At 51.2% G+C, this 12,835-nt stretch overlaps 1 protein-coding gene across 1 annotated transcript in view; it reads left to right on the top strand.

The window, feature by feature from the left end:
• The window catches only part of tmem120aa (transmembrane protein 120Aa), a 35,697-nt gene extending 34,278 nt beyond the window's left edge, over positions 1 to 1,419 (top strand). Inside the window, exon 12 of the mRNA XM_080211092.1 lies at positions 1,318 to 1,419. Within this exon, the coding sequence (XP_080067218.1) occupies positions 1,318 to 1,419 (102 nt within the window). The remainder of the gene's footprint in view (positions 1 to 1,317) is intronic.
• Positions 1,420 to 12,835: the final 11,416 nt, after the last annotated feature.

Raw genomic sequence — 12,835 nt, forward strand, 5'->3', positions numbered from 1 at the left:
TACATCTTCTTTAAGCCTTGCCCTTAAACCTATGCCCCCAGTAATTAATTCTTCCACCCTGGGGAAAAGCTTCTGACTATCCACTCTGTCTGTGCCTCTCGCTCTCGTCGACTTCTATCAGGTTGCCCCTCTGTCGTTCCAGTGAGAACAAACCGAGTTTCTCTGACCTTTCCCCAAAGCTAGTGCCCTTCGTATCCGGCAACGTCCCGGCAAGTCTTTCTTTTCTGTACCTTCTCCAAAGCCTCTACGTCCTTCTGCTGGTGCGTTGACCAGAATTGAATGCTTATATTCCAAGTGCGGCTTAACTCTGTTCTATAAAACTGCAACGTGACTTGCCAATTTTTAAACTCAACGCCCCAGCTGATGAAGCCAAGCGTATCGTATGCCTTCTTGAAAACCTTCTCCACCTGCATTCCGCTTTGTGACCTGTCTATCTGTATACCCAGATCCCTTTGCCTATCAACACTCTTAAAGGTTCTGCCATTTACTGCGTATTTCCTATCTGTATTAGGCCTTGCAAAACGCATTACCTCACGTGTCCGCATTAAACTCCGTCTGTCATCTCTCCGCCCAAGTCCCCAGCTGATCTATATGCTGCCGTATCCTCTGATGGTCCTCGTCGCTATCTGCAAATTCACCGACCTTTGTGTGGTCCGCAAACTTACTGATCAAACCAGTAACATTTTCCTCCAAATCATTTATATATATCATAAACAGCAAAGGTCCCAGCACTGATTCCCTGAGGAACGCCACTTGTCACAGCCCTCCATTCATAAACACACCTTTCCACTGCTACCCTCTGTCTTCTTTGACCGAGTCAGTTTTGTATCCACCTTGCCAGCTCACCTCTGATTCCGTGCGATTTCACCTTCTGCACCAGTCTGCCGTGAGGGACCTCGTCAAAGGCCTCACGACATTCACTGCCCTACCTTCCTCACTCGTCTTTGTCGCTTCCTCAAAAAACTCGATCAACTTCGTGAGACGTGACCTCCCTTTCACAAAACCGCGGTGCCTCTCGCTAATATGTCCACTTATTTCCGAGTGGGAATAAATGCTGTCTCGAAGAATCCTCTCCGATAATTTCCCTACCGCTTTTGTAAGGCTCACCGGCTTGTAATTACCTGGATTATTCTTGCTACCCTTCTTAAGCAAAAGAACAACATTGGCTATTTTCCAATCCTCTGGGATCTCCCCTGTAGCCAGTGAGGATACAAAGATTTCTCTTAAGGCCCCGACCATTTCCTCCCTTGCCTCTCTCAGTATTCTGGGGTATATCCCATTAGGCCCTGGGGACTTGTCTATCTTAATATTTCTCAGGAACCCCAATACCACCTCCTTTTTGCTTTCGACGTGGCTCGAACTATCTACACGTTCTTTCCCAAACTCGTCGTCCACCGAGTCCTCTTCGGTGAATACTGACGCAAAGTACTCGTCTGACACCTCGCCCGTTTCCTATGGCTCCGCGCGTAGATTCCCTTCCTTGTTCTTGAGTGGGCCGACCCGCTCCCTGGCTACCTTCTCGCTCTTTATATACGTGTAAAAAGCCTTCGGAGTTTCCTAAATCCTGCTCGCCGATGCTTTGTTGTGACCCCTTTCGGTCCTCCTTACTCCTTAAGTTTCTTTACTTGTATTCCACACTTGCTTCTTGTGTTCCCAGCCTCCTAGCTTTGAGAAATGCTTCCTTTTTCCCTTCGACTAGGCTCACAATAGCTCTCGTTGTCCAAAGTTCCCAAAACTTGCCACGCTTAGCCTTTGTCCTTCCGGGAATGTGCCGATCCTGAATCCCTAGCAACTTGCACTTGAAAGCCTGTCACGTGCCAGATGTTGATTTGCCCTCAATCGTCTGCCCCCAATCTAACATTCTTCAGTTCCTGCCTAATATTGTAGTAATTAGCCTGTCCGCAGTTTAGCACCTTGTCTCGAGGACTACGCTTGTTTTTATCCATCAGTATCTTAAAGCTTACTGAATTGTGGTCATCGTTTCAGTAGGGGAGCAGTTTGGGAACATCGACCACCTGGCTCCGCTCGTTCCCCACTGCCAGGTCCAGTGTGGCCCCTTCCCTAATTGGTCCATCTACGTACTGTTTCGAGAAGCCTTCCTGGATGCTCCTTACAAACTCTGCCCCGTCCGTGCCCCATGCAATAAGTGAGGCCCGGTCAATATAGGGGAAGTTAATATCTCTCACCGCAACAACCCTGTTACTTTTACACCTAGTCCAAATCCACCTACATATCTGTTCCTCTATCCTGCTGGCAGTTGGGTGGCCTACAGTAAACTCCCAACACTGTGAGTACACCTTTCCTATTTCTGAGCTCTACCCATATTGCCTCGTTGCGTGAGCCCTCCGAGGAAAAGCTGTGATATTCTCCTGAACCGGTCGTGTAATTCCCTCACCCCTTTAATCCCACCTGAAATATCTGTATCCTGGAATGTAAAGCTGCCAATCCTGTCCTTCCCTTAACCGAGTCTCTAATGGCAACAACATCGTCGTTCCTAGTGACGTGAAGCACGAGGCCGATCTCGAACATTCGAGAGCAGCCCAAGTACGACCCATCGCGTGTATGTCCCTCGTCGGAGAACAAGGCGGACCGACTTAAAGTCTGTGAATTAAAAGAGAGAAAACATTATCATCGTACCATATGGCGAATGTTGACTGGGGGAGCGCGTTGGAAGGTAGGTCTGCTGAGGAGCAGTGGAGGATCTTTAAGGAGATATTTCTTGGTGCTCGGCAGAAATTTATTCCGGTGGTCAAAAAGGACCGTAGGAGGAGAGGTAATAAGCCGTGGATAACGAAGGAGGTGAAGGAAAGTGTTAAATTAAAAGCGGAGGAATTTAGAGTAGCTAAGAGCAGTGGGCGAGAAGAGGACTGGGAAAGGTTTAAATGTCAACAAAGATTGACAAAGAAGTTGATAAAGGAGGGTAGGAGAAGCTATGAAGCTGGGCTAGCGCTTAATATAAAAAAGGATAGCAAGAGTTTTTATAAATATATAAAAAGGAAGAGGCTGGCTAGGGTGAACGTTGGTCCTTTAGAGGATGAGAAAGGGGACCTAGTGGTAGGGGATGGGGATATGGCTAAGGTCTTGAATAACTTTTTTGTTTCTGTCTTCACGGAGGAGGACGTGAATAATTTGCCGGGTGTTAGCGATGGAAAGGTGGTAGGACTGGAGGGTCTGAATGACATTACTGTTACTAGAGAGGTGGTGCTCAACAGACTGGAGGGGCTGATTGTGGACAAGTCCCCAGGACCGGATGGAATGCATCCAGGGGTTCTGAAAGAAATGGCGGAGGTTATAGTGGATGCCTTGGTGGTTATTTTCCAGACGTCGCTGGATTCCGGGGAAGTGCCGGAAGATTGGAAAACGGCTAATGTTACGCCGTTGTTTAAGAAGGGTGCCAGGCAAAAGGCGGGGAATTATAGGCCGGTTAGTTTAACGTCTGTGGTAGGTAAAATGTTAGAATCCGTCATTAAGGAGGAAATTGTGAGGCATCTTGAAGGGAATTGCTTGATAGGGCAGACGCAACACGGTTTCGTCAAAGGGAAGTCGTGTCTGACAAATTTACTGGAGTTCTATGAGGATGTGTCTAGGGCGGTGGATAGAACAGAGCCGGTAGATGTGGTCTTTCTGGATTTTCAGAAGGCGTTTGACAAGGTACCTCACAAGAGGTTATTGCAGAACGTCAGGGGACATGGAGTTGGGGGTAGGGTGTTAGCGTGGATAGAGGATTGGTTGTCAAATAGGAGGCAGAGAGTGGGGGTCAATGGGTGCTATTCGGATTGGCGTTGGTGACTAGTGGGGTGCCCCAGGGGTCGGTGCTGGGGCCTCAGCTATTTACCATTTATATAGATGATCTGGAGGAGGGAACCGAGTGTAGGGTGTCGAAATTTGCTGATGACACCAAGATTGGGGGAAAGGCAAATTGTGCGGAGGATGTGGAGAGTCTGCAGAAGGATCTAGATAGGCTGGGCGAATGGGCCAGGAAATGGCAAATGGAATTTAACGTTGGCAAGTGTGAGGTGGTCCACTTTGGGAGGAAGAATGGTAGGAAGGACTATTACATACGTGGCGAAAAACTGCAGCAGGCGACGGTGCAGAGGGACCTCGGGGTCCTTGTGCATGAGTCGCAAAAACCCAGCTTGCAGGTGCAGCAGGTGGTCAGGAAGGCGAATGGGATGCTGGCCTTCATAGCGAGGGGGATTGAATATAAAAGTAGGGAGGTCTTGCTGCGGCTGTATAGGGCATTGGTGAGGCCGCAGCTGGAGTACTGTGTGCAGTTTTGGGTGCTGCACCTGCGCAAGGATATTTTGGCCTTGGAGGGAGTGCAGAGGAGGTTTACTAGGCTGATACCGGAGTTGAGGGGGTTGAGCTATGAGAAGAGGCTGAATAAACTAGGCTTGTACTCGTTAGAGTTTAGAAGAATGAGGGGAGATCTCATTGAGACGTATAAGATGATGAATGGGATGGATAGGATAGAGGTGGAGAGACTCTTCCCGCTCAAAAAAGACAGTAGGACTAGGGGGCACAGCCTCAAGATAAAGGGGAGGCGGTTTAGAACGGAGTAGAGGAGGAACTTCTTCACTCAAAGGGTGGTGAATCTCTGGAATTCTCTGCCCGTTGAAGTGGTGGAGGCTGCCTCGCTAAATATTTTTAAGAAGCGGGTTGATGGGTTCTTGATAAGAGAGGGGATTAAGGGTTATGGGGAGAGGGCGGGAAAGTGGAACTGAGCCACGACAGATCAGCCATGATCTTATTGAATGGCGGGGCAGGCTCAAAGGGCTGGATGGCCTACTCCTGCTCCTATTTCTTATGTTCTTATATTCTTATATCCTTTTACGTTACCAGGGACGTCCCACTGCTAATGAACTTTATTTACAATAATCTCCTATATCCTCCCATCTCCAACCCACTCATGTGTCTAAGTTACTCTTAAACAACTCCAGCGTGCCTGCCTCCACCACCTTACTTGGCAGAGCATTCCATACCCCCACTACCCTCTGTGTGAAAAACCTCCCTCTAATATCTGTGTTATACCTCTCCCCCCTCACCTTAAGCCCGTGCCCTCTCGTACTGTCTGCCTCTAACATAAGAAATAGGTTACCTCTGTTTACTCTATCTATTTCCTTCATAATCTTATTTCCCTCTATTAGATCCCCCCTCAGTCGCCATCTTTCAAGGGAAAACGTAAGAACATAAGAAATAGGAGCAGGAGTAGGCCATCTAGCCCTTCGAGCCTGCCCCGCCATTCAATAAGATCACGGCTGATCTGTCGTGGCTCAGTTCCACATTCCCGCCCTCTCCCCGTAACCCTTAATCCCCTCTCTTATCAAAAAACCCATCAACCTGCGTCTTAAAAACATTTAGCGAGGGAGCCTCCACCACTTCAACGGGCAGAGAATTCCAGAGATTCACCACCCTTTGAGTGAAGAAGTTCTTCCTCGACTCCGTTCTAAACTGCCCCCACTTTATCTTGAGGCTGTGCCCCCGAGTCCTACTGTCCTTTCTGAGCGGGAAGAGTCTCTCCCCCTCTATCCTATCCATCCCATTCATCATCTTATACGTCTCAATGAGATCTCCCCTCATTCTTCTAAACTCTTAACGAGTACAAGCCTCGTTTATTCAGCCTCTCCTCATAGCTCAACCCCAAAATAGAATGTTTCCCAGAAGTAACTGGACCCTGGATGGGCCTAGCCCCATCTGGGACAGTTCAGGCATTCTATTGCATCGGACAACTTGGTTTTGGAGTAGGGGAGACACCGTGAAAACTACTAAAGTGACGAAAGGGATTTGGTAATTGAATTTTTGGCTGAGATTAAGGAAGCTGTGAATATTAGCGTCGGAGGAAATCTCCGTCTCGATGAGATCTCCCCTCGTTCTTCTAAACTCTAACGAGTACAAGCCTCGTTTATTCAGCCTCTCCTCGTAGCTCAACCCCCTCGACTCCGGTATCAGCCTAGTAAACCTCCTCTGCACTCCCTCCAAGGCCAAAATATCCTCGCGTAAGTACGGCGCCCAAAACTGCACACGGTACTCCAGCTGCGGCCTCACCAGTGCCCTATACAGCCGCAGCAAGACCTCCCTACTTTTATGTTCAATCCCCCTCGCTATGAAGGCCAGCATCCCATTCGCCTTCCTGACCACCTGCTGCACCTGCAAGCTGCGTTTTTGCGACTCATGCGCAAGGATCCCGAGGTCCCTCTGCACCGTCGCCTGCTGCGGTTTTTTGCCACGTAAGTAATAATCCTTCCTACCGTTATTCCTACCAAAGTGGACCACCTCGCACTTGCCAACATTAAATTCCATTTGCCAGTTCCTGGCCCATTCGCCCAGCCTATCTAGATCCTTCTGCAGACTCTCCACACCCTCCGCGCAATTTGCCGTTCCACCAATCTTGGTGTCATCGGCAAATTTCGACACCGTACGCTCGGTTCCCTCCTCCGGATCATCTACATAAATGGTGAATAGCTGAGGCCCCAGCACCGACCCCTGGGGCACTGACCGCCAATCCGAATAGCACCCGTTCACCCCCACTCTCTGCCTCCTATTTGACAACCAATCCTCTATCCACACTAACACCCTACCCCCGACTCCATGTCCCCTGACCTTCTGCAATAACCTCTTGAGGTACCTTGTCAAACGCCTTCTGAAAATCAAGACAGACCACATCCACCGGCTCTCCTTTATCCACCGCCCTAGACACATCCTCATAGAACTCCAGTAAATTTGTCAGACGCGACTTCCCCTTAACGAAACCGTGCTGCGTCTGCTCTATCGAGCAATTCCCCTCAAGATGCCTCGCTATTTCCTCCTTGATGACGGATTCTAACATTTTACCTACAACAGACGTTAAACTAACCGGCCTGTAATTCCCCGCCTTTTGCCTGGCACCCTTCTTAAACAACGGCGTAACGTTAGCCGCTTTCCAATCTTCCGGCACTTCCCCGGAATCCGGCGACGTCTGGAAAATAACCACCGAGGCAACCGCTATCGCCTCTGCCGTTTCTTTCAGGACCCTCGGATGCATTCCATCCGGTCCTGGGGACTTGTCCACAATCAGCCCCTCCGGTCTGTCGAGCACCGCCTCTCTAGTAACGGTAATGTCATCGAGACCCTCCAGTCCTACCACCTTTCCATCTCTAACACCCGGCAAATTATTCACGTCCTCCTCCGTGAAGACCGAAATAAAAAAGTTATTCAAGACCTCAGCCGTATCCCCATCCCCTACCACCAAGTCCCCCTTCTCATCCTCCAAGGGTCCAACGTTCACCCTAGCCAGCCTCTTTTTATATATTTATAAAAACTCTCGCTATCCTTTTTCATATTAAGCGCTAGCCCAGCTTCATAGTTTCTCCTACCCTTCTTTATCAACTTCTTCGTCAATCTTTGTTGACATTTAAACCTCTCCCAATCCACTTCTCGCCCACCGCTCTTAGCTACTCTAAACGCCTCCGCTTTTAATTTAACACTTTCCTTCACCTCCTTCGTTATCCACGGCTTATTAACTCTCCTCCTACCGTCCTTTTTGACCGTCGGAATAAATTTCTGCTGAGCACCAAGAAAGGTCTCCTTAAAGATCCTCCACTGCTCCTCAGCAGACCTACCTTCCGACGCGCTCCCCCAGTCAACGTTCGCCAATTCTTCTCTCGTCCTACCGTACTCCCCTCTGTTCAAACAAAGGACGCGTGTCCGGGAACCCACTTTCTCCTCCTCCGTCTGCACCAGAAACTCCACCGTACAACGATCGCTCTCCCCAAGAGGATCCTTCACCGCAAGGTCCCTAATTCTACCCGCCTCGTTACATAACACCAGATCCGAGATAGCTCGCTCCCTCGTCGGCTCCAACACACACTGTTCGAGGAAACTATCCCGGCAGCGTTCCAAAAACTCTTCCTCGAGCCCACCGCGTCCAACATGGGTCGACCAATCAATATGCAGATTGAAATCCCCCATAATTACGGCCGTCCCGTTCCAGCACGCCGCACTTATTTGCGCGTTAACAGCCCGCCCCGCCTCCAGATCATTATTCGGGGGCCTATAGACGACACCCACCAGCGTCTTCCTCCCTTTGCTGTTCCTAATCTCCACCCACAACGATTCCGCTTTCTGCTCTTTGGCTCCAATATCATCCCTTGCTCCCACCCTGATGCTATCCTTAATCAGCAGAGCTACGCCCCCCCCCCTTTTTCCTCCTGCCTATCCTTCCTAAACACTTGATAGCCCTGTACATTCAGCTCCCAGTCCCTGTCACCTCGCAGCCACGTCTCTGTAACGGCCACCACGTCGTATCCATTTGTGCCGATCTGCGCCACCGGCTCATCCACTTTATTCCGAATGCTTCGTGCATTCAGATAAAGTGCCTTCGTCCCAGCCTTCACCTGGACCCTATTTGCCGCAACGCCACTGACCATACTCACGCCCCCTACTCCCTTTATTATTGGGACATCCTCGGCCTCTACCCTTACCTGTACCCTCTCCTTAACTTTAGACCCCGTAATGTCACCTACCCTTGCAGCACCACCCCCCCAACCCCATCCTGCCCGAACAGGTCCCACCTACCCCAATACTGATGCCAATGCCCCATAAATTCAAACCCATTCCTCCCGCACCAATCCCTGAGCCACCCATTCACTTCCTTAATCCTATCAACCCTACGCCCGTCTGCACTCGGTTCAGGCAGTATCCCAGAGATAACCACCTTGTCGGTTCTACTTTTTAATTCAGCCCCAATTTGTTCAATCTTTCCTCGTAGCCCAGTCCTTCCGTATCAGACAACATCCTGGTAAACCTCCTCTGCCCTCTCTCCAGAGTCTCCGCGTCCTTCCGGTAGTAAGGCGACCGGAACTGGACGCGGTACTCTAAATGCTGCCTAACCAACGTTCTGTACAACTGCAACATTAGACTCCAGCTCGTACATTCTAAACCCCTTCCTATAAAGGCTAACATACCGTAGGCCTTCTTCACAACCTTCTCCACTTGTACTGCCACCTTCAAAGACTTGTGCACTTGCAACCCCAGGTTTTGCTGCGTTTCTGTACTCCTTACGGGCTTACCCTTTATCATGTGACTCCCCCGTACGTTATTCCGGCCAAAACGCATCACCTCACGTTTATCCTGATTAAACTCCATTTGCCACGTATCTGCCCAATGTACCAGCTTATCGATATCCCGTCGTATTGCCAGACACTGATCCTCACTGCCCGACAATCCAGCCATCTTGGTGTCATCAGCAAATTTGCTGACCGCACCGCTTACTCCCTCTTCCAAGTCATTTATACATACTACAAAGAGAAGAGGTCCCAGTACTGAGCCCTGCGGCATACCGCTAGTGACAGACCTCCAGCTAGAAAAGGACCCCTCCACTACTACTCTCTGTCTCCTCTTAGCAAGCCAGTTCTCCACCCGTCTAGATACCTGGCCTCGTATCCCCTGAGCCTTAATCTTTTCTACCAACCTACCGTGAGGGACTTCGTCAAACGCCTTACTGAAATCCGTATAGACGACGTCGACGGCTCGTCCTTCGTCGACCGTTTTTGTCACCTCCTCAAAAAATTCGACCAGATTCGTAAGGCGAGACTTCCCCTTTACGAAGCCGCGCTGCGTATCCTGAAATCAGATCGCGACGCTCCAAGTGCTCGTACGTCCTATCCCTAAGAACCCTCTCCGTCAACTTGCCTACCACTGACGTCAAACTCACCGGCCTATAGTTACCCGGGTTATCCCTCCTACCCTTTTTAAACTACGGTACCACGTTCGCTGACCTCCGGTCCTCTGGGACCTCACCTGTGTCCAAAGAAGAGACGAAGATTTGCGTCAGAGGCCCAGCAATTTCATCTCTCGCCTCCCTAAGCGGCCTCGGATAAATGCCGTCGGGCCCCGGAGATTTATCGGTTTTAATGCTACCTAAAAGCCCTAACGCTTCTTCCCTCGGAATCGATCTACGGCTCCCTCGATGACCGTACCGGACATCGAGCCCCTCTCCTTTGTGAATACCGACGTAAAGTATTCATTCAGGATCTCCCCTGTTCCCTCAGACTCTAAGCACGATTCCCCTCGTCTGTCCCCGAGGGGATCGATTTTTCCCCTAGCCGCCCTTTTGCTCCTAACTTGGGAGTAAAACGTCTTTGGATTTTCCTTAATCCTACCTGCCAAAGCCATTTCGTGCCCCCTTTTTGCCCTCCTGACTCCCCTTTTGAGATCCCTCCTACTCTCTCTGTACTCCTCCAATGATTTCTCCGTTCCCAGTCGCTTCGACCTGACAAACGCCTCTCGTTTCTTCCTGACCGGGTCCTCTGTATCTCTAGTAATCCACGGCTCTCTAATCCTACCTTTCCCATCCTTCCTCCTAAACGGCACGTGCCTTTCCTGCACCCATTTCAGTTTTCCCTTGAAAGACTCCCACGTGCCTGACGTGGACTTGCCCTCCAACAGCCTATCCCAGTCTGTATCCCTAAGCTCCTGCCTCATCCGGCTGTATCTCGCCCTCCCCCAGTTTAGCACCCTATCCTTAGGACAGCAGTCATCCTTTTCCATTTGTGTCCTAAAGTAGACAGAGTTGCGGTCACTATTGGCCACACGTTCCCCTACCGCAACCTCAACCACCTGACCCGGCTCGTTGCCCAGAACTAAATCCGGTATAGCCCCCTCTCTAGTCGGGCTATCTACGTACTGCTCTAAGGACCCTTCCGACGCGCCTCTTACGAATTCCTCCCCGTCCGAACACCCGGCTGTAGGCACCTTCCAATCCACCCCAGGGAGATTAAAATCTCCCACTACGACAACCCTGTTCTTCCTACACTTATCCAAAATTTCTCTCCGTTTTCCCTCTTCCACTGCCCGTGTGCTGTCGGGCAGCCTGTAGTACACCCCTAGCATAGTAATGGCTCCCTTCCTATTCCTCAACTCCACCCGCAGAGACTCAATTTCCAGCCCCTCTATGTTATTCTCCCTCCGCACCGCTGTGACGTGCTCCCTAATTAAGAGCGCCACTCCCCCTCCTCTTTTCGACCCTCCCCTGTCACGCCTGAAACACTTACACCCAGGAATATTTAGCTGCCGGTCCTGCCCTTCCTTTAACCACGTCTCTGTCACTTCCACCACGTCTAAATTCCTCGCGAACGTCAAGGCCTCGAGTTCATCCGTCTTACCCGTCACGCTCCTCGCGTTAAAACAGATGCGCCGAAGACCCTCGGGCCCGCTCGGATCCTCCTTCTCCTGGGAGATTTTCCTCTCATCTAGACTTACCCTGTCACCCAACTCACTCCCACTCCCGGTGCCTACTGAGCTATCTGTCTCCTCCCCGCCCCCCCCTGCGTATTAGTTTAAACCCTGCCGAAACACTCCAGCTAACCTCCCAGCTAAAATACGTGTACCCTTCCCGTTTAAGTGTTCCCCATCCCACTTGTACAAGTGCCCTTCCCTCACAAAGACTTCCCAACGGTCTACAAAACTAAAACCCTCTGTCCTGCACCGATCCCTCAGCCGCGCATTCAGCTGTAGGATCTCATTATTTTTATCCCTGCTATTACTGGGCACTGGCAGCAGCCCAGAGATCGTCACCCTGGAGGCCCTGCCCTTCAGTCTGGCTCCCGACTGCCTACGTATATCCCCCCTACTCTTCCTTCCTACGTCCTTCTCTCCGTGTGTAATGACATCCGCCCGGGTCCCTTGGCCCTTCAAGATTCCCTCTACCCTCTCTGACACATCCTGTACCCCTGCTCCAGGGAGGCAGACTACCGTCCTGGAGTCCCGCTTTTGCCCACAGAACCGCCTATCGATTCCTTTAACCCTCCCGTCCCCCACCGCTATCTCACATCCGGCCCCCTTCCTTCCCTCTGAGGCATTCTGGTCCTCCTCTCTTGCCCTTTGTACCCCAGTTGTCGCCTTACTCCTGACAGACTACCTCTGGGGTAGCCTTTGGACCATTACTGTTCTTTTTCCCCTTCCTAACTGTAACCTACCCATTCCGCTCCCCCCCCAGGCTTTGGGATTTCCTCGTGACCGTGGTTCCTATTCATTATCGCCTCGTTCTCCCTGACTAAAAATAAATCCTCCAGCCTCAGCTCCGATCGCCTAACCCGGGCCCTCAAATGCTGCAACTCCAGACGTTTGGTGCAGACGTGGACTTTCCGGAGATGCGGTGTCTCCAGGAACGCCCACGTATCGCACCTAACGCGGCTGACGCGTCTCCCCAAGGACCCTGCCGTTTATTTGGCCACCCTTAGACTTATGGACGCAAATGGAAAAATTGGACCAGTAACTCAGCTTGCGTAAGCCTGCCCTCGCCTAAGCCCAGTGAGCCAAAGCCCTTGCAGCACTCGCTCTGCACCCCCTCGCTCCGCTGCCCGCTGTCTATCGCGGCCTTCTTTTGGTACTCCCGCGCTCCCTTCCCGAATGCCCCCGCGCCTAGGTCCCGCTACGGAAAGCGCAAACAAACAAAAACCCCGCGAACCGGCAACACGCTACAGAATTAACGTAACTCGCGACGTCGAGACTCGCAAGTCCCCCTGACGTTGTCGGAACAAGCGGCCGGTCGCGTCGCGGAGGTCGGCCGTCCTCACGCATAGGGCTCAGTTGAGAAGGGGAGATCACCGAGGAACTCGGCGTCCCACGTTCCTCGGTGATGCTGGAATAGACGAGAGGGCCGATCACTCACCTCGTCCTGCAGGAAGAGCGAGCTCACGCTACACTTGAGACAGATCAAACGGGTGGCGGTGTTGCTAACCTTACCCACACAATATCGTATCGTCTTCTCCGTCGGGGTTAAGCGGTGACGATCGCTGCAGGCTGACGACGGTGGTGAAACCGGTCACTGAAAGTAGACAAAAAAGGTGGCGAATGA

Source organism: Carcharhinus amblyrhynchos, chromosome 23, assembly GCF_965287045.1.
Source record: "Carcharhinus amblyrhynchos chromosome 23, sCarAmb.v2.hapA, whole genome shotgun sequence".
Taxonomy (NCBI): domain Eukaryota; kingdom Metazoa; phylum Chordata; class Chondrichthyes; order Carcharhiniformes; family Carcharhinidae; genus Carcharhinus; species Carcharhinus amblyrhynchos.